This window comes from Macrotis lagotis, chromosome 1 (genome assembly GCF_037893015.1).
Source record: "Macrotis lagotis isolate mMagLag1 chromosome 1, bilby.v1.9.chrom.fasta, whole genome shotgun sequence".
NCBI classification, from domain to species: Eukaryota; Metazoa; Chordata; class Mammalia; order Peramelemorphia; family Peramelidae; genus Macrotis; species Macrotis lagotis.
In genome coordinates, this window is record NC_133658.1 from 915,603,301 (window position 1) to 915,629,505 (window position 26,205).

At 56.3% G+C, this 26,205-nt stretch overlaps 3 protein-coding genes and 1 long non-coding RNA gene across 8 annotated transcripts; 1 reads left to right on the forward strand and 3 right to left on the reverse strand.

Moving 5' to 3' along the window:
• Positions 1-1,314: 1,314 nt before the first annotated feature.
• On the reverse strand, positions 1,315-4,446 carry LOC141492501 (uncharacterized). Its single transcript, XR_012469939.1, has 3 exons — positions 4,258-4,446; positions 3,638-3,739; positions 1,315-1,495 (listed from the first exon to the last, which is right to left on the reverse strand). It is a non-coding gene; the product is annotated as an uncharacterized LOC141492501 (long non-coding RNA).
• Positions 4,447-9,612: 5,166 nt separating this feature from the next.
• On the reverse strand, positions 9,613-17,144 carry CPT1C (carnitine palmitoyltransferase 1C). Its single transcript, XM_074219715.1, is given in 19 exon segments — positions 9,613-11,303; positions 11,680-11,772; positions 11,985-12,098; positions 12,184-12,336; positions 12,415-12,549; positions 12,791-12,955; positions 13,061-13,177; positions 13,362-13,467; positions 13,791-13,979; positions 14,063-14,270; positions 14,509-14,593; positions 14,682-14,789; positions 15,090-15,167; positions 15,250-15,387; positions 15,699-15,800; positions 15,891-16,047; positions 16,492-16,631; positions 16,723-16,882; positions 16,884-17,144. Coding segments are annotated over 19 exon segments (2,625 nt in total). The 5' UTR covers positions 17,093-17,144; the 3' UTR covers positions 9,613-11,135.
• A 628-nt stretch (positions 17,145-17,772) lies between these two features.
• PRMT1 (protein arginine methyltransferase 1) lies at positions 17,773-22,289 on the reverse strand. Of its 5 annotated transcripts, XM_074219717.1 has the most exons (11): positions 22,074-22,220; positions 21,191-21,244; positions 20,208-20,309; positions 19,925-20,080; positions 19,747-19,810; positions 19,529-19,671; positions 19,363-19,450; positions 19,144-19,259; positions 18,908-19,058; positions 18,379-18,500; positions 17,773-18,189 (listed from the first exon to the last, which is right to left on the reverse strand). In XM_074219717.1, the coding sequence occupies exons 1-11, from the start codon at positions 22,218-22,220 to the stop codon at positions 18,106-18,108; spliced, it is 1,227 nt and encodes a 408-aa protein (XP_074075818.1). In that variant the 3' UTR covers positions 17,773-18,105. The 5 variants fall into 5 exon arrangements, with proteins under 5 accessions (XP_074075818.1, XP_074075819.1, XP_074075821.1 ...); XM_074219718.1 differs by lacking the exon at positions 22,074-22,220 and adding an exon at positions 22,233-22,289 and having other exon boundaries at positions 19,529-19,810; XM_074219720.1 differs by lacking the exon at positions 22,074-22,220 and adding an exon at positions 21,369-21,417 and having other exon boundaries at positions 19,529-19,810.
• Positions 21,871-26,083, forward strand: IRF3 (interferon regulatory factor 3). The gene is made up of 7 exons (XM_074219716.1): positions 21,871-23,628; positions 23,722-23,928; positions 24,673-24,745; positions 24,829-24,921; positions 25,011-25,397; positions 25,478-25,596; positions 25,785-26,083. The coding sequence occupies exons 1-7, from the start codon at positions 23,320-23,322 to the stop codon at positions 25,965-25,967; spliced, it is 1,371 nt and encodes a 456-aa protein (XP_074075817.1). The 5' UTR covers positions 21,871-23,319; the 3' UTR covers positions 25,968-26,083.
• The last annotated feature ends 122 nt before the right edge of the window (positions 26,084-26,205 follow it).

Sequence of the window (26,205 nt, forward strand, 5' to 3'; positions counted from 1 at the left end):
CACAGCTAGATAATTATTAATTTCTAATTAATGTCTGAGGTCAAATTTGAACTCAGGTCCTCCTCACTTGCTCTATCCACTGCAGGGCAAGAGACAGCTAGGTGATGCAGTTGGATAGAGCACCGACCCTGGAGTCAGTAGGACCTGAGTTCAAGTTTGACCAGACACTTAATACTTAGCTGTGGGACCTTGAGCAAGTCATTTAACCCCATTGTCTTGCAAAAACAACATCAACTTGATAACAGCAACCACTCCAACCAAATTTCTGTCTGAGCTGTCATTGCTTTGATTTTGTTCTTTCAAATAATGAGCATTTTCTTTTATGAAGCTCATCCCTCCCTAATATTCCTCCACATCAAGCAATTAAAAAAAACCAAACAAATCCCTCAATGCATAACTACATAGACTGGTTTTGCATCTCAGTTCTATCAGGTCCCTGGCCAGTTCATCTTCTGGGATGATCCAAGTTCTAAAGTCTCTATCTGAAGTTATCTGTGGTGAACAATGAATGTTGCCCTAATAAAAAATATATTTATTTAGCTCATTTTTGAACCTCTAAGATAAGATGGGTGAAAAGGCCGTTGTTCATTTAAAGAATCCTCGTAGCTAAATCAGTTTGTGATTGAATAGTGTACCTTGTTTTAGAGTACCCAAACTCCATCAGATAAGGCCTATACCCCTAATTCCCACTAGGCTATGATAAGACCTACTCCATGCTTGTAAACATCTTTTAGTAAAAAAATATAAAACCCAAGATCAAGAAAAAAGAGGGACCATTTCTGAAATTAATGGATTATTGATAACAATCCTTCTCCTTGGTGGGGTGATATGACCCAAAACACAGTTGGGAATTCCTTAATAGAAAAGTACCGAAGATTTCACCTACTGAAATCCCATCTTCTGATTATACCAGGGAAATAAAAATGATCATCAAGATATTCTCTCTGAACTCAATCTTGCAGGTTCCAATTTCACAAAAGAATATTGCAAGTCTAGTGAATATTAAACATGTGGATGTTACTCTACATATCTTTTATTTTAAGCTAAATTCTAGGTAACATTATTTCATCATTTATCTAACATTGTTCTCATTGTAAAAATGTTCCAATTCTGCTCATTTTGCTCTGCATCAGTTCATAAACATCTCCCCAATTTCTTCTGAAACTTCCTCTTAGGCCACAGTTATATTCCATTACATTCATATACCATGACTTGGTTAGCCATTCCCCAAAAAGAAGACACCCCTTTAGTTTGCAATCCCAATTTGGGTACCATAGATCATTTTCTTTATTTTTTTTTAAGTCATAAGTCTAATAATAGTATACCTGGGTCCAAGAGACCATGTCCAGTTTGACAACTCTCTGGGCACAATTCGAAATTGTTTTCCACAACAAATCCATTGTATTGTACTCATTCATAGCTCCACCAGCAGATGACCATCTGCTGACAGCCCCTCCAACATGTGTCATTTTCTTCTTTTGTTACTTTTGCCAATCTGAAGAGAATAAGAATATAATAGTTGCTTTAATTTGAATTTCTCTAGTAATTATTTTAACCTTTAAAAAAAACAATATGATTGTTCATAGCTTACATTTCTTCCTCTGAAAACTGACTGCTCATTTCCATTGATCATCTATCTCTTGGAGAATGACTCTTACAGTCTTATAAATCTGCATCATTTCCTTGCCTATCTAGCACCTCTGGTGTGAGGACTGTTGTGTCCTTTTCAGGGTTACCCATTCATTTCTGGGGTCCACCTGAGCTACCCAACTCCCACCTGGGGCTTCAAGAAGCTGTAGGGTTATGAGTAGCCATGCCCCAGTTAAGCATTCAGACAGATGGGTTAAACCAGGTTGAGCATAACAAGGGGTATCAAACCTGTTAGTGAGTTAGAGGATATCTACCCTCAGCATATGAAGACTCCCCTGGTCAAATAGTTAGATTGAACAATTTGTTCCAAAGGTCATGAAGACAACAAAAGCAGGAGCATGGAGCACTCAGACCATCCTGAGACAAATCCAATTGTCTTGACTTTTTTCTTGCCTTGGACTTCAATGACTTAAATCCACTTAAATCCAATTTATATGTGAGTCCAAAGACATCACCCCATTCATATCTCAAAATCCTCTAGCAACAGGCAAATGATGAAGTAGTAGGTATGGCTACACCGGGAGCTGTGGTCACAATCCTTCACACAGGTGGCCCAGGACATAGGGTCATCTTCTCACTGGAAGCATCAGTGGGATTAGGCAGCCTCCTGGGTGAATATGGTCCTTTTAAGGACCACACTGTTCACCTCCTGGTATAAGGAAGGGGTTAGAAAAGTTGCCCTAAAAGTTGTTTGTCCCACGCAGCAGTTGAAACACAGAAAAAAAATATACAAAACCTTCTTCAAGAAGATTCTTCTCGGGTGGCTAGGTAGCGCAGTGGATAAAGCACCGGCCTTGGAGTCAGGAGTACCTGGGTTCAAATCTGGTCTCAGACATTTAGTAATTACCTAGCTGTGTGGCCTTGGGCAAGCCACTTAACCCCATTTGCCTTGCAAAAATAAAAAAATAAAAAAAGAAGATTCCTCTCACCATCAGTAGATGGAATGTGTATACACTCATAGACAACACAAGCTCCAATAGACCTGAAAGATGAACAGTTATTATTGCAAGAGAACTTGGCAAGTATCGTATCCAAATAACAGCCCTGAGTGAAACAAGGCTGACAAATGAAGGCCAGCTTCCTGAAGTTGGAGCCAGATACATATTTTTTTTAGAGTAACTGCAGTGAAGGGGAGCACTGTGAAGCAGGTGCAGGCTTTGTGATCAAAGCTACTCTAGGGGCAGCTAGGTGGCACAGTGGATAGAGCACCGACCCTGGAGTCAGGAGTACCTGGGTTCAAATTCAGTCTCAGACACTTAATAATTACCTAGCTGTGTGGCCTTGGGCAAGCCACTTAACTCCATTGCCTTGCAAAAACTAAAAAAAAAAACAAAAAACGACAACAACAAAAAACTACTCTAGTCAACAGGCTTGTATGCCTATCAAGAAAAGGAAAGGACCCTACCAAGGCAAGTGAATTTGTCCACAGTACCCAAAACTTCTCCATTTGCTGTCATCAACGGTTCCACATGTGGATGGTGTGGTGCTGGCTGGTGGAGCACCTGGGTTTTCCTGGTGTTGATTGTTAGACCACAATGATCCCAAACAGCAGAAAATCGATCCATACTCTGTTGCATCTCAGTTTCAGAGGCTGCATTGAGGCACAATTATCTGCAAACAGAAGATCCTGCACCAACACTCCCTCCACTTGTAGCCTTTTCAAGTTGAAGAATTTGCCATCAGTGTAGTAGCTGACCTTGAGGCCATGATCATCCTCAGTGATGTCATTTGATAACATGGCTGAAAACATCATGCTAAAAAGTATGGGAGCAAGGACACATTCTTGTTTTACTCCATTGATCACTGAGAAATCTCAAGAGCATCATGTTGGCAGTGTCCTTTTCAGGGAGGTTCACATTGACAATGAGGTTGACACTCACAAAACCAGAGCTAGTTGAGGATTTGGGAGGCTCTGAATAATGTGTGGGAGAGAAGAGGTATTAGATTGACCACTTAGACTGAAGGTCTACAGAGCTGTTGTGCTGACCTTATTGCTATATGCCTAGGAAACCTGGACAGTCCACCAGTGCCATGACAGGAAACTGAATCACTTCCATTTAAATTGTCTTGGGAAGATTCTGAAGATCACCTGGCAGGAGAAGATACCAGACATCAAGGTCTTTACTTGAGCTAAACTATCCTGCATTCATTCCAACATTACTACAGAGAGTGTAACTATGATGGGCTGGACATGTTGTTAGAATGCCAAATATATACTTGCCAAAAAGACTATTTTATGGAGAACTCACACAGGGCAAATGCTCACAAGGAGGTCAGAAGAAGCGATACCAAGACACCCAGAAGGTCTCATTGAAAAACTTTAGAATTGATTGTACAGAATGGGAGACACTGGCACAGGACCGGCCAGCATGGCATGCCCTCATTAGTGAGGGGGCTGCACTCTATGAGGAAGAATTGAAGTAGCTCAAAGGAAGTTTAGAATACCCACCCAGGTATTCCCCTGGACTATTTGTGCCCCTCCTGTGATAGAGTATTCCAAGCTCGTATTGGTCTGATCAGCCACAGTGGGACACATTGTCATTTGTCTCAAAGACAGTGATGTCATTTTGGTCTTTTTCAAAAACAAAGGACAAGAACCAACCATACCTATCAAGAGGGTACACAACATTTGTAGAGCTGACCAAGGCCTTTGATATCATCAGTCACGAGGGCTTGTGGAAGATCATGGCAAAATGTGGTGGCTTGAAGTTCATCAATATTGCTCATTAATTCCATGACATCCTGCTTGCCCAGGTTATGGATAATGAATGGAAGATATTCTAGTGATTTCCCAGGCATCAATATACTATTTCTAAGCATGATGTTTCCATGATGTTGTTGGAGACATTCAATGAGGATGAAAACAACATCAATGTCAGCCACTGCACTGGCAGTAAATTTAACTTGAAAAGACTACAAACCAAGATGAAAGCAGAGGGAGAGTTGATCCATGATTTTTTTTTTGTTTGAGGATGATTGTGCACTCAGTGCAGCCACTGAGACTGAAATACAACTTGTGCTAATTTTGGCTTAACAATTAACATCAGGGGTGGTTAAGTGGCGTAGTGAATAGAGCACCGGACCTGGAGTCAGGAGTACCTGAGTTCAAATCTGGCCTCACACACTTAATAATTACCTAGCTGTGTGGCCTTGGGCAAGCCACTTAACCCCATTGCCTTGCAAAAAAACCAAAAAAGAAAAAACAATTAACATCAAGAAAACAGTTTCTCCACTACCCAGCACCACACCATCCAGACATGGAACTATCATTTACAGCAATGGAGAATTTTTGAATACTGTGGATGATAAGTTCACTTACCTTGGCAGTATACTTTCCAGGGAGGGACATGTTGATAATGAGATTGACACAGACACACATTTCGAGAGCTAGCTCAGTGTTTGGGAGGCTCTGAGGGAAAATGTAGGAGAGAACAGGTATTAGACTGATCACCAAACTGCAGGTCTACAGAGCTGTTGTGCTGACCTCATTCTAGTATGCCTGTGAAGCCTAGACAGTCTATTGGCATCATTTCAGGAAACCACATCATCTCTATTTGAATTATCTTAGAAAAATCCTGAAAACCACCTGGTAGGGTAAAGTTCTGAGGTCCATTCTCAGCTGAACTGCCAAGCATTTGGACTGTACTATTCCATTGGGTTGGCCACATTGTCCGATTGCCAAAAAACAATTGTCTAAAAGACTAATTTATAGAGAACTAACATTAAGATGAGCACTTATATGGAGGTTAGAAGAAGCGATACAAGGATGCTCTCAAGGTCTCTCCAAGAACTTTGGAATTGATTGTGTAGCATGGGAGACACTGGCACAAGACCGCCCAGCATGGCATGCCCTCATCATTGATGGGGCTGCGCTCTGAGCAAATTGGACTTATAGTAACTCAGAAGAAAGGAGAGATGTGGAAATTTAGAGAATCCACCCCAAATATTCACATGACCTATTTGTGCCCAACTAGTGGTAGAGCCTTTGGAGCACATATTGGTCTGATCAGTCACAGTTGGACACACCATACCCAGACCCAGACCCAGTAATGGCACTTGTCCTTCTGGAAGTACAGCCACCATTTCCCCACTGTTTCTTCATGTTAGCTATACTCAGTCTACTCACTTTACTGTGATTTCAAGCTCTCCATGTCCATGACAGAAGAAAAAAGATTGAGATTAATTTCACATATAGTTTGCAGACTCTGTTCTCTCCTCTTTCAAAATTGGGACAAAAAAATATTGGGACACTTATTCATTTGCCATCTTGAGGCTCTTCTCTACTCTACTTTTGATATCCTTTGAAATATTCCAAGTGGCTCCATAGTTTACAGTTTCTTTCAAGATTCAAGAATAAAGTTGGTCAGTGATAGGGGTCTGAATTCATCAAGGGAAGCTGATCATTATCTTAGGATCCTTTTGGCTGTCCCTGCTAGCCATCTGGGGGCTGTCATTTTCAGAGTAATGATCATTCTTCTTGGCAAGGAGGAAAATAGGAGAATGAGAAATGAGCACTTCAGTCTACTCTCTCATAGTTAACATCGTCCATCCACCCCTGATTGGGTTTCTTTTGCAGATAGTTCCATTTTACAGATGAGGAGAATGACGCAAATAGGGGTTAAGTGACCTGCTCAGGGTCACACAACTAATTCATCTCCAAAATCTGATTCAAATTCTGGTCCCTGATTTGGGGTCCAAAGCTCCATCCACTGTGCCACCCAACTGTTTCTCTGGAACTATTGTCTAACTCTCTAATTGGCATTTTATTTTTCCAATTACATATTATGAAAGTTTTTCAACATTAAGCAATATGAATATTTATAAATGACCTAATTTCCTTCCACCCTCCCTTCCCATCTCCTCTCCACCCCTCAGCAGGCAAACAGTCTAGTGAATATTGTATGTGTACATTTGTTTCAAATACTGGTCATTTTCTGTATGAGGAATTAAGAGTAAAGGTCTGGAGGGGCAGGGGCACTGTGCTAAATTACTATTCTCACTCTCCCCTCTGAAGCCATCTGGGTCCATTGGCCAGAGATGAATCAGGACAACTGAACTGAAGATAGCCCTGGATGCAATAGGAAACCTTGATCTTTTAAAAATGCTATCAAGGACGACAATGGAAAACACATGGTCCACGGTGGACAGACTACTGGAATACCTCAGTTCAAGTATGCAAACAATATGCTATTCCAGCTCCCTAAGAACTACAAACTTTCCCTTTTTTTTAATGCCTTTTTTTTCTGAGGCAATTGGGGTTAAGTGACTTGCCCAGAGTCACACTGTTAAGATAGCATCTAGGGTTGGAATTAGACAGGAAGAAAAAAACATAAGAGAAATGTTTAAAAGGTGAACATAGTGTTCATTTAGATTCTGTAGTTTTTTTTTGTTTGGTTTTGTTCTTCTTTGACTGGATGTGAACAGTATTGCCCATAACAGATCTATCTCCCTTAGCTCTCTGAGCTGCATCTATCAAAGTTGCTCAACCCACAATGTTGTTGATAACGTGTTATTGTCCCAACTCCATAAGCATTGGCAGGACAGGTCCTCAGGAACAGCTATCTCTGGGTACTCAGGGACCAGAAAATGAGGGAGAGGGCTTTCTCAAACTATACCTTCCAAGCTGCCACTGCTGTGCTTCTCTCTGTGATTATCAATTGATTGATCCGCTTAAAGGGGATTTACTTATGGATAGTAGCATCTGGATTTGGAGTGGTTTAGTGAATGGCGGTACAGCAGTAACATTAGGGGCGGTGGATCCAATGGTGGCCAAGCTCGAGAACCAGAGGGAAAGGATGGATGAAGAGAGTTTTTGTATGTGTGGGGGGTTGCCATGAGATTTTGCTGGGGCAACATGCAAGGTGATGGCCCCAGATATGTGATAAATGGGAGGTATACTCCAATCAAAACCCAAGAGCCAGGTTCAGGGAGTTTTTAGACAGAGGATCCACTTACTGATGACCCTAATTCAAAGGTAGATCAATGGGCCAAGGAACATGGATCAATATCAAAGGAAGAAAGATTCTCCAGGAACCACTCACTCTACAAGGGCCAAAACACTCTCAGAAGCAGGACTTCTGAAGCCTAATTGTGCCACATCAACCAACTTGCCAGGAAAATTTCAGTAATGGGTAGAACCGGGTGATGTTAAATTTTGAGAGCGCCAGCATGGAGGAACAGGGGTTAGGGCCCAGGAGACCAAAGCCATGGGGCTCCTTTGGTTATTCAGATGTTTATTTAGGAAGAATAGTGAGTATAAAAACCATCTGGAAAAGTTTTCTAACCAGTTCTGAAGACTATTCTTTCCTCTTTTAGAACAGACTGACAGGGCCATGACAGATTGTACATTAGTTAAATACTTTTGATAAATTGCCTGAATAGACATTCTCCTTGTTAAAATAATAATAGGAGTTTGTTAACTACTTTAACTGATGTGAGGGTGATTGACTCAAAGAACACACACACACACACACACACACACACACACACACACACATTCTCTCTCTCTCTCTCTCTCTCTCTCTCTCCTCTCATTTTCATCTGCTATTCCTTTCTTTTTAAAATCTACAGTGGTTAATGGGATCTCTGTTCATCCATATAAGACTCTTCAGATTTACACCTTGTTTTGTCATTCCTCCATCTATGAGCAGCTATTACAGCTCTAATTTTTTTTGCTAACAAAAAGCAATGCTTCTATAAATATTTTATTAGGTATAGTACCTTTCTTTTGATTCTTTTTTTTAAAGGTTTTTGCAAGGCAACGGGGTTAAGTGGCTTGCCCAAGGCCACACAGCTAGGTAATTACTAAATGTCTGAGGTCAAATTTGAACTCAGGTCCTCCTGACTCCAGGGCCAGTGCTCTATCCACTGTGCCACCTAGCTGACCCCATTTTTTGATTCTTGATCTTGCTGGGTGACTGTGATATCAGGGAGGTGATGTCACATGGATGCACACGAATTGGATGTGAGCGAAGGGTGCTGGGCTCAGTCCCCAGCCTCAGTCTCTCCTCTGGAGCCATCTGGGTCCAGTGGCCAGATATGAATCAGGATGACAAGAGATGGCCCTGGATGCAGTCAGAAACCTTGTTCTTTTAAAAATACTAACAAAAAGGACAAGGGAAAGCACATGGTCCACAGTGGCCAGACTACTGGAATACCTTGGTTCAAATATGCGAACAATATAATATTCCAATTCCCTAAGAACTAGAAACTTTCCTGTATGCCTTTTTTTTTGAGGCAATTGGGGTTAAGTGACTTGCCCAGGGTCACATGGTTAGTAATATCTAGGGTCGGATTTGAACTTGGGTTCTCCTTATGACAAGGTTGATGTTTACATTTAAAAAAGTTTGAGACTGTTTCTGGGTAATTTAATCATTTAAACAGTAAGGTTGTAGGTTAGTAATAAAAGAACGGTAATTTGGCCATAAGTGTGGTCACAATTTATATGCCCTCTAAAAAGGAGGTGTTCCTGAGGGGTGGCAATCAACTCAGATTGGTTAACACAAAGACAAATGTGGGGGGATATTAAAATGAAGATCTTGGGGTAGGTGACTTAGGTTACTCAAATCTCGGTCAAGGTGACATCCATCTCCACATCACTTGTTTTGATAATAAGGACACTCAACCTCTCCCCCAAACTAGGAAATGAGCAGGAATACACCCATTAGCTCAAACTTAGAATTTCTTTTCCTATCTATCTGATTAGAACTTGGCCTGGGTACATCTCTAAGAGACGCTTCCCACCCTGGTCGGTTTCCGGATGAGGAGATAGAAATGGGTGCCAATGCAATAATCAGTTATGAAATATGAGAGAAATATTCATTTCACACGTGCTCTAGCTACCATGTCTTTCAAATCCCTCATGATCTTGGCTCCAACCTTTCTTTACAGAGCACCTTCCCATTGCCTCACTTCATCCACTTTACATTCCAGTCAAACTGCCCCATTTGTTATTCATCATCATAAAACAAAAGCTAGAATTTATTTATACATCTTTAAGATTAGCAAAGCACATTACAAATATCTCATTTAACCTTTCCAACCACCCTATCACTATTCCCATTTTACAGGTAACAAAACTGAGGCAGACATGGTTAAGTGCCTTACCCATGGTCACACAGCTAGTGTGGGACAAGATTTGAATGGGGGTGGGGGGGTTTAATTACCACCCCATCTCCATGTCTTTACATAAGCCATCCTCCATGTCTAAAATGTTCTCCACATCACATCTTGAAACCTTCAACTCCATTCAAGGATCAGTCCCATTTCTCCTCTTATAACAGACCTTCCTAATAGTTAACATTTCCACCCCACTCCAACCTAAGCAAAACCCTTATTTACTTCTTACATTTTTCTATTTCCTCAGCTATGCCCATGTTCTTTCTATTCAGTCAAACATCAATTCCTGAAGGTCAGGGACTATTTTGTTGTCTCCATTTCCCCACCTTCAAGCTGTACCACGCTTCCTTAGGAGAATTCAGTTAAGGGTTGTGGTGAGTTGGCGCTGGAGGCAAGTGGATGTTCCAATGCCGTTGGGGCTGGGGTTGGCTTGGAGGGAGGCTAGGATGGCAGACAGTAGAATGAGTCTGGGGCTTGGCTTCAGATGACCTTGGGGCTGATGAGGAGTTAAGAGTGAAGGTAGACATTTAGAAAGACCTGAGGTTGGGGTATTGTTGAAGACTGTGGCCCAGGCTCAGGGGTGCTTGGAGTGGAGCAAGCCCTGCGACTGGGCTGAGGTCAAGTCCTGTTCAAGGCTTTTGTTGGGGCTGAGCTTATAGATCATCTGGAGTTACAGCTGCGTTTGGCCTATGGGATGGGGTAAAGCTGGGGTTGACCTTAACCTGTGGTCTTGAGATTAGGTTGAGGCTAATTTAGCCTGTGGAATGGGTTGAAGTTGACCTTAATTTATCTAATGGGGTAAAACTGCAGCTGACCTTAGCTTATGGGGATGAGGTAAGACTGGAGTTGGCATTAGCTCACAAATAAAGCTGGGCTCAACCTTGGTCTATGGAATTGGAGTGGACCAAAGTTGACCTTATTCTACAGAATGGAGTAAGGCTGGGGTCAATCTTTATCTATAAAATAAAGCAAGGTTGGGGCTGACTTTCTCCTATGGAATGGGGTAAAGTTGGGGTTGATGTTCTCCTATGGAATGGGGTAAGGCCGGGGTTGATGTTCTCCTATGGAATGGGGTAAGGCTGGGGTTGACCCTCTCCTAAGGAATGGGGTAAGGTGGGATTGACCCTAGCCTGTGAATGGACTATGGTTGAAGGTGAGATGAGGGATAAGATCCAGGACAGTTTTAGGGTGAAGATACAGGAAGAAGGGGGGTTGAGACTAATTAATGGTGAAGATGAAGATGGTCCAGAACCATGGTGACCATGAGCAGACGGCTCAATTCACACTCTTGGCCCCCATTATTCCAGCTGTCATGATGCCAGCCTTGCTCCTCAGTCTGCCAGGAGTCGGTCTGTCAAGCAGCTCCCTCAGGACTCTGGATTACTGGGAGCCAAGGGTCCAGTCTGAAAAGGATTCTTGTCCTCCTTGGCCACCTCACCTGGCCGGGCTCTTGTGCTGGGTCCCATGCCTAAGCCAAAAAGGGCAGCCACATCCAGCATGGCATCTTGAATGTGCTGCCCAAACCGTCGGGAATCCTGCAAAGACAGGAGATGGGTGAAAGAGGACCTGGATACCTGAGATCTCCAAAGGACAGAGTCTGAGGGCCCGGACACCCAGCTCCCTGAGAAGGCAAAGATGGGGAAGCTAGATACTGGGGCCCTTCAAAGATGTGGGTATAGAGCCCGGCTTCAGGGTTGCTGAAATTGCCTTGTGTGACCTCAGTAACCCCACTTTACCTCTCTGGGTCTCACTTTCCTTATCTGCAAAATAAACTGGCCTGGAGGATCCCCAAGTTCACTGCCTGCTCCAAACCTGGGCTCATCTGAGTCCAGATCCTCCATGGGGGGCAGGGGGGGAAGGCCTGTACATCTCCTGGACCCTGCAACGTTTGGGGAGGATGAGGGTTCTCACCGTGTCTGGGCTGGAGACCCTGCAGGAGATGTGGAAGGTGATTGTGTCCTCCCCCATGAAAACGTAAGACACACCATAGCCATCATCATCTGCCTAGGTCAGAGAAAAAGAACAGTCCTCAGTGGAGGATCAGCATTCCCTAATTCAGCCCACTAGGGCTCCACTGCAGGCACCCTCGGGCATCCAGGAACCATCCCCCTGGGGCCTCACTGCAGGCCCCCTTGGGCATCTAGGTACTCTCCCCCAAGGGTCCCACTCCAGGGCCTCTTGGGCATCCAGGAGCCATCCCCTGGGGCCCCACTCACAGGCCCAAAGCCACCCCCACAGCACACATAATCTGGTTGATTGGCTGGGTCAAAGAGCTGAGGCTGCTGCGTTGGACTCTGGCTGGTGGAGAGTTTCCATCGCTCAGCCCGAACCTGCAAAGTGGAGTTTGGGAGGAGGGTGTGGGCCAGGGGACTTCAAGTTTCCCCCATTATTCAAGGTATCTCCTCCTCCCCTCACCTGGGTCAAGAATGGGGCTGGGAGATGGAGAAGCCGCGACACGAGATAGAGGCAGAAGAGGTGACGATCAATGCCCTCGCCACTCAGTGCAGCCCGACATAGTGACCAGTGCTTCTCAGAAGCCACTCGGAAGAGGGCCAGGCGCTGGGCATCCTGGGGGGGACAGCAGAGGTCGTCACCCCTGGGCTCCGGGGCAGAGCTGGAGCGCACAGAGACAGGAGGCTCACTTACTGACAGGTGCGGGTCCTCCATGGCTCTGACAAAGGCACAGGTTTCCACCGAGCAGGGCCGGACGGTCTCCGTGCGGCCCTCGCGAAATGATCTCGTCACACATGCCTCGTAGGTCAGGCAGAAGCTGCCTTGGTCCTGGTGGGCCGGGACAGGCATAGATGCCCAGCCCATCTCTACCTTCTCTGTCTATGCTGCCTGCCTTTCCAGATAGATTGCCCCCTAGTCCACACTACCTACCTCCCTGGCTACATTGCCCTCTCTTTTGACACTGGCCTTCGCTGTGGTCCCCACCACACAACTCACCCATGCCACACATTAGGCTCCACTTCCCTCTTTGTTCTCACAGCACCCCCCCCCTTCTTTTAAGGGCACTGACCCGAAATCTGGCCAGCTGCAGGGCCAGCTGCACAAAGCTGCTTCCAGGGGCATGGCAACGCCGGGTGAACCTTCTCCCAAAGTGGGTGAAGGGGAGGATGTGGCACTCCATGTCTGCAGCCAAGGCCCGGGCTTCCCGCAGAGCCAGGGGAAGGGAGGCAGCCACCTGTGCAGGGTAGGGACCATTATGAGGGGGCCGAAGCTGGGTCGGAGACATAGAACCCCCAGGGAGAAGATGCCTAGGGGCTGGGGACCCACCAGGCACTCTCACCTCCTCAGGTACCGTCCACAGGAGCCGTTGGGGGGGCCCCACAGTGGGATCGGGGGTCCCTCTGCAATGCCCATCAGGCGAGTAACCAAGTTCAAAGCACTCAGTGGCCAGAATAGCCTGGGGGAAGGAAGAGAGAAGTTCGTCAGGCCCCCACATTCCCTGGGCCCTGACCCCTCATCCCTGGGCTTCCCTCAGGGACGGGGCCCCTGTGGAGACTGGGTTGGGAGGGTCATCTCTAGGCACGTCTGATGGGGAAAACTTCCGTGTCCAATGAGCCTCTCAGGGGTCACGGGCGTCGTGCCTCCCACATGTGAGAAGGGACGGGGGTGTCGGCCCAGGCGTGCTCCACATTCAGCCCCATGCGTCCATTGGCGAAGACCACGAGATTCAGAGACTTGTCCAACCACCTGTGGGGGCGGCAGCAGGAGTGGTCTGGTAGAGAGGTCTCTGCTGGGGGGGAGGGGAGAAAGAGGAAGAGGAAGGAGTGGGAGAAGGAGGGAGGAAAACGAAGACGAGGAACAGTAGCAGAAGGCAAAAAAGAGGAGGAGAAAGGAGAAGAGAGAAGGAGGAGGGGGAAGCAGTCTTGGGATCTGAGAGAAGTCTGAGGCTGGGAAGGACCAGGAGGAGGTAGGGACCGAAGAAGGGAAGGAGACCTGGATCACCTGGGAAGGGGCTTGTGGATGAAGTGGAATGGGATGGGGAAGGGTCCCGGCCGGGCTATAGGGCTCACCTGCTGTAGCCAGTCCCCACCAGCAAGGTCCGGGCTAGCTCATCCCGCAGCACCTCGGGGGCTGCGTTTGAGGGGCCGGGGGTCTCCTCCAGACACACGAAGAAGGCGGCCCCCTCCACCGTCTCCAGGGTGGACTGCGCACTCCCCTCTGCCGCCTGCAGGGAGGCCCGAGTCTGAGCCCATAGGGTCCTGTCAGGACCAGGAGCTGGGGTCAGGGTGGGACTAAGTCCCCTGACCCCAGCGTCCCTCAGCACTCCAGGAAGCTCCCTGACCTGGGAGCTGCTGTCAGGGCAGCCAGGTGCTCCTCCATGGGCCTGGCTGGGGCCGGGTCATCCAGGATACGCTGAAGCTGCTGCTCCAGGACCCGCGGACTCAGCAGGCGACCGCCCGGCCCCTCGTGTGTCCCCAGGCGGAAGAAGCGGCCCCGGTGCAGTACAGCCACGTGACGGCTGCGGCTATCCCTGACATGGCACAGCTGGTCTGGGGGGAGGCTGTGGGTCAGGGGTCAGCATCGGGCAACGGGAAGGTCAGACATCCAAACGACTGAAAATCAGAGGCCCCAGAGACCGTCCCACGTGGCCCATCACGACATGGCCCACCACGATGTGGCCGAGGAGCACGCAGGTTCCCAGATGGCGTCTTCTTCCCACACCCCCGGACCCAGTCCTCCCTCCCGTTGCTCCTCCAGGGGAGGGTTCTGAGGTCACACGTGGCTCACCTCTGGTGGTCCCAGGGATCCGAGCGGTGTTGAACATCTGGCGGTACTGTGCGGAACACAGTGGACCCATCCCCAGCAAGGTGGCCTGGACAGGGGGTGGGAATCCACGTGAACCTGGATGGTGGGAGGAGGGCTCCCCCAACTCCCAGGCGGGGGGCCCCCCAGTCTCTTACAGGCTCCATCTCCCCACGCCGAAGCTGCTCACGGAACCTCATCATGGCATACACGGCGTTCCCAGCTCGAGCAGCCTGCAGAGGAGTGGGGGCCACGGAAAGGAAGTCCTAGGAGAAGGCAGGGAAGGCCGTGGCAGGCACCTGTCGACCGGCCACCCCGACGCCCAGGATGCCCTCCTTTTACCCAAAGGCCTGCTCAGCCCAGCCACTGCTACTGCCCCCTCCCCCAGGAGCTGACCTATCTCCATTAGAATAGACGCTCCTTGAGGGCAGACCCCCATTTTTTGAGTTTTGTGCCCCAGAGACCAAAAGGAGCGACCTCTCAGAAGAAGCTCACAAACATCAGAGACAGTGCCAGGGCTTGGTCCAGAGAAAGGAGGGCCAGCAGGCCCAGGGGAGGGGGCTCACCAGGATGTAAAAGTTGCTGTTGCCTAGGAGAGGGTTTCGGGACCGCAGGTAGATGTATTCTTGCCACCAGTCGCTCACCTGGGCGAGGGAGAGGTGGATCAGGCCGTGGCCAAGCCCATCAAGCCGCCATGGGATCCCCGGAGTATGGATGGGCACTTACATAGTTGGTTGCCCACCAGGCCTTGAGGCCCAGAAGGGCTTGGAGACGGGGGGCTTCCGTGCGTAGGAAAGTCTGGGCCTGGCTGCTCAGGGATCGGAAATCCTCATCCGACAACAGCGGTTGCACGGACTCCAAATACTGGGAGCACATGTTGGGAGCCCTCTGTTGCCGTCTCTTAGGAGGCTCCAAGAGTCTAGTCCCCCGAGTCCCAGGTTTCCTGAGTCCCCAAAGCTTTGCTTCTCTGAGTCTCCAAGTCCCCACGTCTTTGGGTCCACAAATCCCTAACTCTCAAGGTTCTCAAATCCCTGGATCCCCCAACCCCCGACTCTGGATCGCCAGGTCCCCAACACCTGACTCTCTGGATCCCCAAGTCCCCAGGTCCCCCACCCTGATGCCCCGTTCCCGCCCCCCCCACCTGAGCCCCCCCCCCGGGGGGCAGCGGCGCCCACCTTGGCCACGGTGGCAGCCGGAGAGGGCAGGGGCAGGCAGGGCAGGGCTCGCTGGTAGGTGTAGAGCGTGGGCCGGCGGCCGGAGAAGATCCTGACCAGGGCCTGAGGGAGGCAAGCACGGGCCTGAGGCGCCCCCGCCCCTTTCTCGGCCCCCCAGGCGGCAGGCCCCGAGGGGGCGCGGGGGACTCCTACCAGCCAGCAGCGCGTGGGCAGGGCCGGGGTCCCCCGAGGCTCGCTCAGCCAGCCGCGGTAGCGGAGCAGCAGCCGCAGCACCAGGTGCAGGGTCAGCAGCAGCGTTGTCCAGAGCCCCCCGGCGAAGATGGCGGCGGCCAGCGCGCCCCGGGCGCCCCTGCGGAGCGGGAGTCAGCGCCGGCCAGGCCCGGCCCCGGCCCCATCCCCGGCCCCGGCCCCGGCCCCGGCCCCATCCCCGGTCCCCATCCCCGGCCCCGGCCCCATCCCCGGTCCCGGTCCCGGCCCCATCCCCGGCCCCGGTCCCATCCCCGGTCCCGGCCCCGGTCCCGGCCCCATCCCCGGCCCCGGCCCCGGCCCCATCCCCGGTCCCATCCCCGGTCCCATCCCCGGCCCCGGCCCCATCCCCGGTCCCATCCCCGGCCCCGGCCCCATCCCCGGCCCCGGTCCCCGGCCCCGGCCCCATCCCCCCCCGGCCCCGGTCCCCGGCCCCGGTCCCATCCCCGGCCCCATCCCCGGCCCCATCCCCGGCCCCATCCCGGCCCTAACCAGGGCTGCCCTCGATCCAGCCCCGCCCCCGGCCCGCCCCCGCCGCGCCCCTCACCACGGCGGCAGGCTGCCCTCGATCCAGGCCTCCAGCCCCAGCGAGGGGTCCAGCTGCAGGAGGCGCGCGGCCTGCACGGCGGCCAGGAGGAAGAGGCCGCTGGCGGGCCCGGCCGGGCCGCCCCCCGCGAGCACATCGTCCTGCGGCACAGCGGGCCCGGCTCAGCGCGGCGGCCGGCCGCGGGGTCCCCGGGAAGCCCCCCCCGGGGGCCGCGGGCCGGGCGCCCCTTACCCTGCACTGCGCCAGGCTCCGGCGCCAGGAGCGCAGCCCCGCGCCGCCGATCTCCTTCAAGGCCGGGTTCCACCAGCTCCGCCCGGGGGCGCCGGGGCCGGGCTCCAGGCGGAAGGTCGCTGCCTGGCGGGCCTCGGCCATGGCGCCCTGGGGCCCGGGAGGGGACCACGCGTTGGCCCTCTCCGTCCCCCACTGGAGCTTGGACTACGACTCCCAGGGGGCCACGGGGCCCGCGGGAGGGTTGCCTCCAGCCAGGCCGCCGCGGAGCCTGACGGGAGACGTAGTTCAGGACCACGGCCGGGGCCGGTCCCGCGTCTTCAGCAGCCGCGGAAGCCCGAGGAGTCCGGGAGGCCGCGCCGGCCCCGCGCATGCTCCGAAGATGCCGAGCCGGGGGGAGGGGCGAGGGATGGAGACCCGCGGTACCCCCCGCCCCCCGGGGCCCCTCCTCCCGTCCGGGGGTCGCTCCCTGGCCCCCAGCCCGCCAGGGTCTCGGCGCTACTCACCGCGCTGGGAGATCCGCCACGCAGGGCCGCCCCCACCCCCGCCCGTCCGCGCCTGCGCACCCCTCCCCGCCGACGTCACCAGGGGCGTGTCCCCCGGAGCCGAAGGGGCGGGGCACACAGGACACCGCCCCCGCCCCCCTCCCGGGCCCCATTTAGTGGGGCGGGCCCAGTTTGCACTAGTTTTGGGGTCACAGAATTGGCCGCTCCAAGGGCCCGAGCCAGGCCACTGGCCCCGGGGCCAGACCCTCCTATAGATGAGCTAATTTCCCTTTTTTGGGGAGGGGGGGATCTCCAAGCCCCTTAGTTGAGATAAAGCCCCCAGGGCCTACCCCCCTCCCCCAGTGCCGTCCCGGTCCCGGTCCCTTCGTGAGAGCCATGGGCCGCCAGGAAGCAGCTGTCCCAGGCCAGGTCGGCTCCAAGCCCTCCCCCCACCCAGGCCCCAGATGGGGAAGACGACCCCAAGTTCGCCCTGGCCTAACTCCCGGAGATGGGGGGAGCAGGGGGCACAGGGGAGATGGAGGCGATGACCCGCTGGCCGGCCCTCCCGTGCCCGCCCGGCCCAAACTCGGCGCCCCAGGTCCCAGCTGACCATTTATTGTCATGAATGCAACCATATAAAAACATAAGTTATGAAAAACACAGTCACGATGTCGCCCCTGGGCCCCTCACCCACGGGAGGGAGCAGGGCTTGGGGGGTGGGGGACAGAGGACAGGGGAAGGGGTTAGAGGGGCCCTCAAACCATCAAGCTGGCCCCCTCGGCCCCCAGGAGGGTGGCCGGCTCCCTGGGCTCGGGTGGGCTGGCCAAGGCCGGAGGCCTGGCCCAGGGAGGGTCGGTTGGGCGCGGGGACGGGGCCCAGGGTGGCAGCCCCTCGGGGCAGCTCAGCGCATCCTGTAGTCGGTGGAGCAGGAGAGCTCACACAACTGGCCTTTGAAGTCCAGGTCGATGGTGAAGTCGAGGTCTCGCTACAAGAGGGAAGGGACAAGTGTGAGAATGGGGGCACTGCCCCCCCATCCCCTCCCCCTCATCACAACTCTGAGAAGGGGGGGCTCAATCCAGCCTCAGACCTGGGCCTCGTCCCTTCCCTCCTCTGGGGTGGCGCCAGCCATGCCAGGTGCTAGAGCCACCCGGGCTCAGAGCCCACCCCTGCTTACGTTGTTCTTGGCGTTGGGCCGCATGCCAATGGTGCCAAAGATCTCCTCGCCTGTCTTCACTGTGAGGTAATCCTCCATGTAGAAGACAGTCTGCTTCCAGTGTGTGTAAGGGGACTCGGGGCCTGGGCAAGAGGGAGCCCAGCAAGAGGTCAGAGAGGCCCCCCTCCCCCCCACACCTGGTCATCCAATCCTCCCCTAAAGGACACGGCCTGGACCACATGGCCGGTCCCCAAGCTACCCTTGCCCGGGGAATCAAGGCAAAGGCCCATGGCTCATGACAAAACCCCACAAAAATCAGGACACCGGGGTCACCGTTGGGGGCCATTACACTAGCCATGGTGTCCAAGGCGCATCTGGCCCCTGAGCTCACCGAGGGCTGAGGGCTGTCTGTGAACACGATACCGACAGAGCACCCCCACTTCGGAGAGGGCAGGCAGGTCCCTTCTCCAAGGGCCCCTCAAGTCAGACTACCCTGATGCCCTCTGTTCTCCAGCTGCTCCCCGCTCCCCACTCCCCTCGTCAAGCTCACTTGTGGAGAAGCCTGTGCGCTTGTGGCAGCGTGTGAACTCGATGTTGAAGTATGCGACCAGAGCGTGGACATAATCGTTGCGCTTTACTTGCAGGCAGAAGGGGGAGGTGAAGGTCAGGTCATCCACACGCACTGTGTAGATGTCCACCTCCTGCGGAGGGATACAACTCGGGTTCAGGGCTGCCCATCCCTGCCTGCCCCCCCACAGCACAAGAGCAGCCTCCTCACCCCCGCACCTTGATGAGGCAGGCGTTGGTCACCAGTTGCTTAGGGTCAACCACGTCCACAAGGGGCTCCTTGATGGCCACATCCTTGATACAGGACATGTCAAAGCCGTAGACGTTCTCCCACCCTGAGGAACAGAGTTGTGTCCTGCTGTGGGGCCCTGCCCCACCCCTCTCCCTCTCACCCCAAGTCCCCCCAAGTCTGCACCCACCCCCCCCACACACACTCACAGTGAATCTTGTAGTCCTTGTATTGCCGGTCCTCAATGGCCGTCACATACAGAGTTGCCCGGTCAGGAAAGATGAGCCCATCGGGGGCCTATGGGGAAAGCGGATCAGGGGGTAAGAAAGGGAGTCGAGGGGAAGAAGGACGGCAGGGTTGGGTGGGGGTCCTCACCAGCCACTTGTCTCGGGCGTGGAGAACGGTGTTGAGCATGGACTCGTAGAAGAGGCAGTAACCCATCCACTCGCTGATGATCACGTCCACCTTGTCCACGGGCAGCTCTACTTCCTCCACCTTCCCCTTGATGATGGTCACCACTGCGGGTGAGATAGTACTCAGTACCCCAGTCCCTTGGGCCCCAAGGCCCCCCCCACCCCAGGCCCGGCTCTCACCATGGTCCAGCTTGTTGGCCTTGACAATCTTGACGGCGTAGTCGGAGATGCTGGAACACTCAATCTGGAGGGGGGGGGGGGGTGCAGAAGGTGCCGAACAATAGGGTCAGTGGCCAAGGTCATCCTCGCCCCCACCCCCTTCCTCCTCCCCCCCCTTCACCCACACTCCCTGACTCACCCCGATGACCTTGCGGGCCCCAGCCTTGGCCGCAAACATGCAGAGGATGCCGGTGCCCGAGCCCACGTCCAGTACCACCTTGTCCTTGAACAAGTGCCGGTTGTGGAACATAGAATTCCGGTAGGTGAGGGTCCGCACCTCATCCTTGAGCATCTCCTGCAGGAGCAGGGGACAGATGGAGGCTGCTTTGTGGAGTCTGCCAGACCCACCCCACCAAAGAACCCTGCAGTGGTGGGCGCCCACCTCCAGAGGGCAGCACAGAGCAGCAGCCCCCCCCCTTCACCTCGTGGATGCCAAAGTGGGCATAGGAGTCGAAGTAATAGTCCTTGGACGTCATGTCCTCGGCGTTGGGCTTCTCGCTGCTCTCGGGTTGGGCGCAGGACACCTGGGTTGGGAACGAGGGGGTCACTTTTTGAGGGCGGAGTGCCACGTTCCCAACATGGGTTCTTTTCTAAAGAGTCTTCGAGCTTCCGCCCCGCTCCCCCAGCTCCGACCACCTCCCGCTCCCATTCCAAGCCTTTGAGACCTCCTCTCCTCCCCCTCCCCCAGCGCCCCTCCCCCCCAGAGGCCCCGATACCTCAGCGGCGCCTACTCTCCAATCTCTAGCTCAGCCCACAGCCGGGGGTGGGGGGGAACATTGGGCAACACTTGGGGTCTGGGGAATGGGGAAATGGGCTACTGGAGACAGAGTTAAGGAAGACTTCTGCCTGGCTTTGGGAGGACCCCGCCTCACCAGGGTGATTAAAGCTTCCAGACGCCCTGCCCCCCCCATGGTGAAAGTAGGGGGGGAGGCCAGCCTAAGGGAGAGTCATGGGCACAAGATCCCAGCAGACCTAAGGCCTGAGAATCCGGGCGGGAGCAGAGGGAAGGGTTGGGCCGGGAGATCCCTCAGCTGGGCTCAATCTCCCTCGTTGTACAGGGGAGAGAGGAAGGGAAGGAAGGCCGCCTGCGCCTCCTGAGCGGGAGAGAACTATCAGCCCCGGGAGTCCCCTTCGGGGGCCACAGGGAGATGCTCCCCGGGATCCTTTTGAGCCAAAAGATGGGATGGAGCCAATGGTCCAGCGGCCTCACTTTAGGGGCTGCCCAGGACAAGGACGTGCCTCCCGGACGCGGACACTTCTGAGCCAGAGAACTTAAGGCGTTCTGGTTGGTCCACACGGCCCTTTAGCTTAGAGGGGAAACTGAGGCACAGAGAAAAGTGACTCCCCAAAGTCACGAGGAAACGGGGAGGCGGGCGGGAGGGGAGGCTCACAAAAGGATATTTACTTCTTCAAGTGGAGGCTGGAGGCTCATCCCATTAGCCAAGGTGGCCACAAAACTCTAGGAGAGAGTAACAGGGAGAGACGGTTAGCTCCCGGGGGCCGGCTCGGGGCTTCTGGGGGGAGGGGGAGGGGGCGGGGGGCGGGGCGGGGTCCCCCCCAGCCCCAGCTGCGGCTGGACCAACCTCAGGCTACAGGCTTCGGCGGAGCGGCCCCCCGGGCCCCCTCCCCCCGCCCCACCGGACGGACGGACGGACGGACGCGGACAGCTGCAGGCAGACCCCCTCCCTGCCCCCCCCCGCGCCTGCGCAGGCCGGGCCGCCGGGAGCAGCGCGCCCCGGGGGCCTTGACCTCCACGCGCGGCCGGGGCCTTGACCTCCACGCGGGGCCGGCGCCCACCCGCCGCACTTGGGGGGCCCAACGGCCCCCCTCCCTGCGCTCCCGGATCCCCGCGGCGCCGCCCGGCCCTGCAGACCGCGCGGGGGTCCCGCCGGCGCCCCCCGGCCCTTTGTTCTCCCGGGGGCCGCGGGCGCAGCCCCCCCCCCCAGCTCGGGGGGCCGAAGCCACGTGGGGCCCGGGGGGCAGGAAGTGCCGCTCGGACCGGAAGTGGTGCCGGGTCCCCCTCGAGCCCCACGTGGTTCCCCCCGGCCCCCACGCGCCCCCGGCGGAGCCGCCCCGCGCCCCGATCGTCCCCGCGCCCGGACCCCGCCGGCTGGGCGGCCGACGTTGGGGGGGAGGGGGCTGGGCGCGGGGCGCCCGGCCCCTCCCGTCGCCGCCTCCAGGCCGCCCTCCCGGACTGCCCCCAGGCAACGCGGCCGCCTTCGGGGGAGCCGCGGGTCCCGCGGCCGCTGCTGCCGCCGCCGCCGCCGCCGCCGTGCGGCCCCACTCACCTCCATGATGCAGTTCGTGGCCTCGGCTGCCGCCGCCATCTTCTTCACCCCCCGATTCGCCCCCCGCCCGCGGCTCCCCCGGGGCCGCCTTTTAGCGGGCGCACCGCCCCCTGCCCGCCGCCGGCCCCACCTCCCGCGCATCCCCATTGGACGGCCTACCCGCCGATCCTTCCGCCCCGCGCCGTCGTTGGTCACACGCATCGTCGTCCCCGCCCCCTCGCCCCCTTCCCGGCGGACCCCGCGCAGCCAGAAGCGCCCGTCCATCCGCCGTGGCCCCGCCCCTCCGCGCCGCGGCGCTGATTGGTGGGCCCGCGTCCGGCGCTCGCCTGGCCCCCGCGCTCCGCCGATTGGCGTGAGGCGGCGAGGTGGGAGCGGCCCGGGGCCCCGGGGCAGCCCATTGGTCTGCACGGACAGTGGGAGGCGGGGGAGCGCCGACCCTCCCGGCGGGCCGCGCTACGGCCCTGCCCATCGGCCCCGGGAGGGACTGGCCCGGCCAGACCAACCCGAGGGCCGCAGGGATTCCCGGGCCGCGTGGGAAATGGAGTTCCCCCGCGCCTCCGGACCTCGGAGAAGCTGGAGGCGGGGTTGGGGGGAGCCCCGAAAGAGCTGGGGGACGTCCTAGCCTCCCCGGCTTCGTGGAGGCTAGAGCCCAGGAGGTGGGCAGAGACCCAGGGAGATGGGGGGCTGGGGCACAGAGAGCCGCCCGGGGAAACAGACTGGGAGAGCCGAGGCCCGGACCGAGACGGAAAGGACGAGAGCCTGCGGGGCGCGACAACGTGGGGGACGGTCCCGCTGCTGCCATTCGGGCCTTAATGCCCTTTCCTCCCGGGCCGGCCTCCAGAGGGCACCTGGCCCGGGTTTTCGCGGAGCCCACCTCGAGCTCAGTGGGGGGCAGGGAGCGAGAGAGAGAGAGAGACAGAGAGAGACAGAGAGAGACAGAGAGAGACAGAGAGAGACAGAGAGAGAGAGGAGAGAGACAGAGCTAGACACGCTGCATCGAATAAAACTACATCTCCCAGCAAGCATTAGGGTCTCCGCTTCGAAGAACGCGCTCTCTGACGCACAGAGGCCGATGGGAATTGTAGTTTCCCGAGTCCGTTTTTGCCAGGGGCGGAACCTCTCGGAACTGTCTCCCCCCCCCAGCTCCCTAGAAACTTTGTAACGAACGTTCTTCCCCGGTCCAAGTCCGGGAGCGGCCGCGGGCGGGGCGGGGGCGGGGCCTCATTTGCATCTCGGCCCTCCCGGCATGCCCGTGACTTGGGTGGACTCTTCCTACGGATTTGCCCCGCGGACTCGGCGGCCGGAGCGAGGTCCCGGGCGGCCCGAAGCCCCCGCCGGGAGTCAGGTAACTGTCCGGGGCGGGGGAGGGCGCCGTCGGGCCGGCGGCGGGGCCATGGCCCGGAGCAAGCCGCGCATCCTGCCCTGGCTGCGGGAGCAGCTGGACTCGGGCCTGCTGGGCGCGCGCTGGCTGGACGCGGAGCGCCGGCGCTTCCTGGTGCCCTGGAAGCACGGGCTGCGCCAGGACCTGCACCACAGCGACTTCGGCATCTTCCAGGTGGGGGCCCGGGCCGGGGGGAGGTGGGGGGCGGGAGGGCGAGGGCCGCCGCTCCGGCCCCGGCCCACGCTCCGTGCCCCGCGGGCCTGGCAGGCGTGGGCAGAGGCCAGCGGCAGCTACCGGCCCGGGATCGACCCGCCGGACCCGGCTACGTGGAAGCGCAACTTCCGGGCGGCGCTGGACCGCAAGAAGGAGGCGCTGCGCCTGGTCAGCAACCACAGCCGCGACCCCCGGGACCCGCACAAGGTCTACGAGTTCCTGCGGGGCGCCGGGGAGGGCCGCGAGGAGCCCGAGGACCAGGTGGGGGCCCGCCCTGCGTGCCGCTCCCCGTGCCACCCCCACAGGCTCCGGGGCCCAGTGGCTGCCCCGCCTGCTGCGCCCCGTGCCACCCCCTCAGCGGCTGGTCCACCTGCTGCTCCCCGTGCCATCCCAGCTGCTGTTCCCTGTGCCACCCCCTCAGCGGCTGCCCCACCTGCTGCCCCCCGTGCCACCTCAGCGGCTGCCCCACTTACTGCACCCCGTGCCACCCCAGCCGCTGCCCCGCCTGCTGCTCCCCGTGCCACCCCAGCCGCTGCCCCACCTGCTGCCCCCCGTGCCACCTCAGCGGCTGCCCCACTTACTGCACCCCGTGCCACCCCAGCCGCTGCCCTGCCTGCTGCTCCCTGTGCCACCCCCTCAGCGGCTACCCCACTTACTGCGCCCCGTGCCACCCCAGCCGCTGCCCCGCCTGCTGCTCCCCGTGCCATCCCAGCTGCTGCTCCCTGTGCCACCCCCTCAGCGGCTGCCCCACCTGCTGCCCCCCGTGCCACCTCAGCGGCTGCCCCACTTACTGCACCCCGTGCCACCCCAGCCGCTGCCCTGCCTGCTGCTCCCTGTGCCACCCCCTCAGCGGCTACCCCACTTACTGCGCCCCGTGCCACCCCAGCCGCTGCCCCGCCTGCTGCTCCCCGTGCCATCCCAGCTGCTGCTCCCTGTGCCACCCCCTCAGCGGCTGCCCCACCTGCTGCTCACCATGCCACCTTTGTGCTTCTCCACCCCCTGCAGGAGGAGATCATCCCCAGGATCCTGGGTGCCCTGAGCCTGGCCCCGCAGCAGCAGGAGGAAGAGATCCCAGAAGGTAGACCCCAGGGTGGGTATGGCCCCTGGCTGGCCCCCCAGGCTTCTCGACCCTGGCTGAGCCACCTCCTTTTCCTTTCTCAGTCTTCAGCCCCAACGAGATCTTGGAGCAGCTCCCCCAGTCACCAGAACCAGCACCACCAGGCAACCCCCTGGGGCCACTCTTTGCCAGCAATGGTGAGTATGAGTTCGGGGGGGGGGGGGTAGGGAGCAGTCTGGGGGCTTTTGGATGCCCAGGGCCCTCAGATCTGCCCATCTGTCCCCAGAGTCTGAGTATGAGGTGACAGTCTTCTACCGGGGCCGCCAAGTCCTTCAGCAATGCCTGTCTTGCCTCAAAGGCCTCAGGCTGGTAGGGCCCAGGCCGGCGCCAGAGGCCGAGGCTTGCATGGAACTGGACGCCAAACTGGTCCTGCCCGAGCCGGGGGAGAAGCTGGCCGATCAGAAGACGGCGCAGTTCATCGACAAGGTGCTGAGAAGCTTGGGGGCCGGGCTGACCCTGTGGACCTCCCAGAACGAACTGAGGGCCCAGCGTCTGGGCCACTGCAGGACCTACTGGGCCACAGGAGAGCAGACCTCCCCAGGAGCTCCCTGGAGGGAGGTGACCAAGGACAGATATGGCCAGCAAGTCTACAACATTCCTCAGTTTGTGAATGGTGAGGCAGAGCTGGGCGGGGCCGGGCCGGCCAAGAGACACCTCTGGCCTGAACCCCTGCCTTCTCTGGTGTCCCCTCAGACTTGATCTCCTTCCTGGAAGGCAGTCATCGCTCACCCCAGTACACTCTCTGGTTCTGTCTAGGGGAACAGTGGCCCATGGACTCACAGTTATGGACCAAAAAGCTTGTCATGATCAAGGTGCCCCTATATGCCCAGAGGGACCTTACAGGGATGGCCCCAAGGTGGGGGGGGGGTTAATGTGCCAAGGAGGGGGTAGACTGGAGTCCAGCCCCCACAAAAGCCAGTGAGCACATAGACTAGATGGGAATCAGGGTGGTGCCCCAGAGCCGGCAGGTCTTTGGCTTCAGCCACTCTGTCATGCCTAGGTGGTGCCCACGGCCCTGCGGGCCCTCCACGAGACGGCCCAGATCCAGGGTGCATCCTCCCTGGAAGAGGTGGACCTGCACATCTCTGGCAGCTTCTCCCTGCCCCTGGCACCAGCCCAGCTCCACGACTGCCTGCAGGAGCTGGTCCACAGCATGCACTGGGAGCCCGGGCATCAGTGCTGAGCTGTCCCTTCCTCTCAGCCGCAGCCCCTCTCCAGCCTCAGGGGTAGACCATCCAGGCCCCCCTTCTAGTTTGCACCCTCTCTGCAAAATAAAAGAGCTGCCCTCATGTCTCTCCAGTTGCCGTGTGACCTCGCATGAGTTTTTATTCTCCTCCCCGCTTAAGGGGGGGGGGGCTAGCCCCCTCTTCTCCCCCCCCTTGAAGCACATCCAGGGTTAAGGCCCATCCTAGCCTCTACCA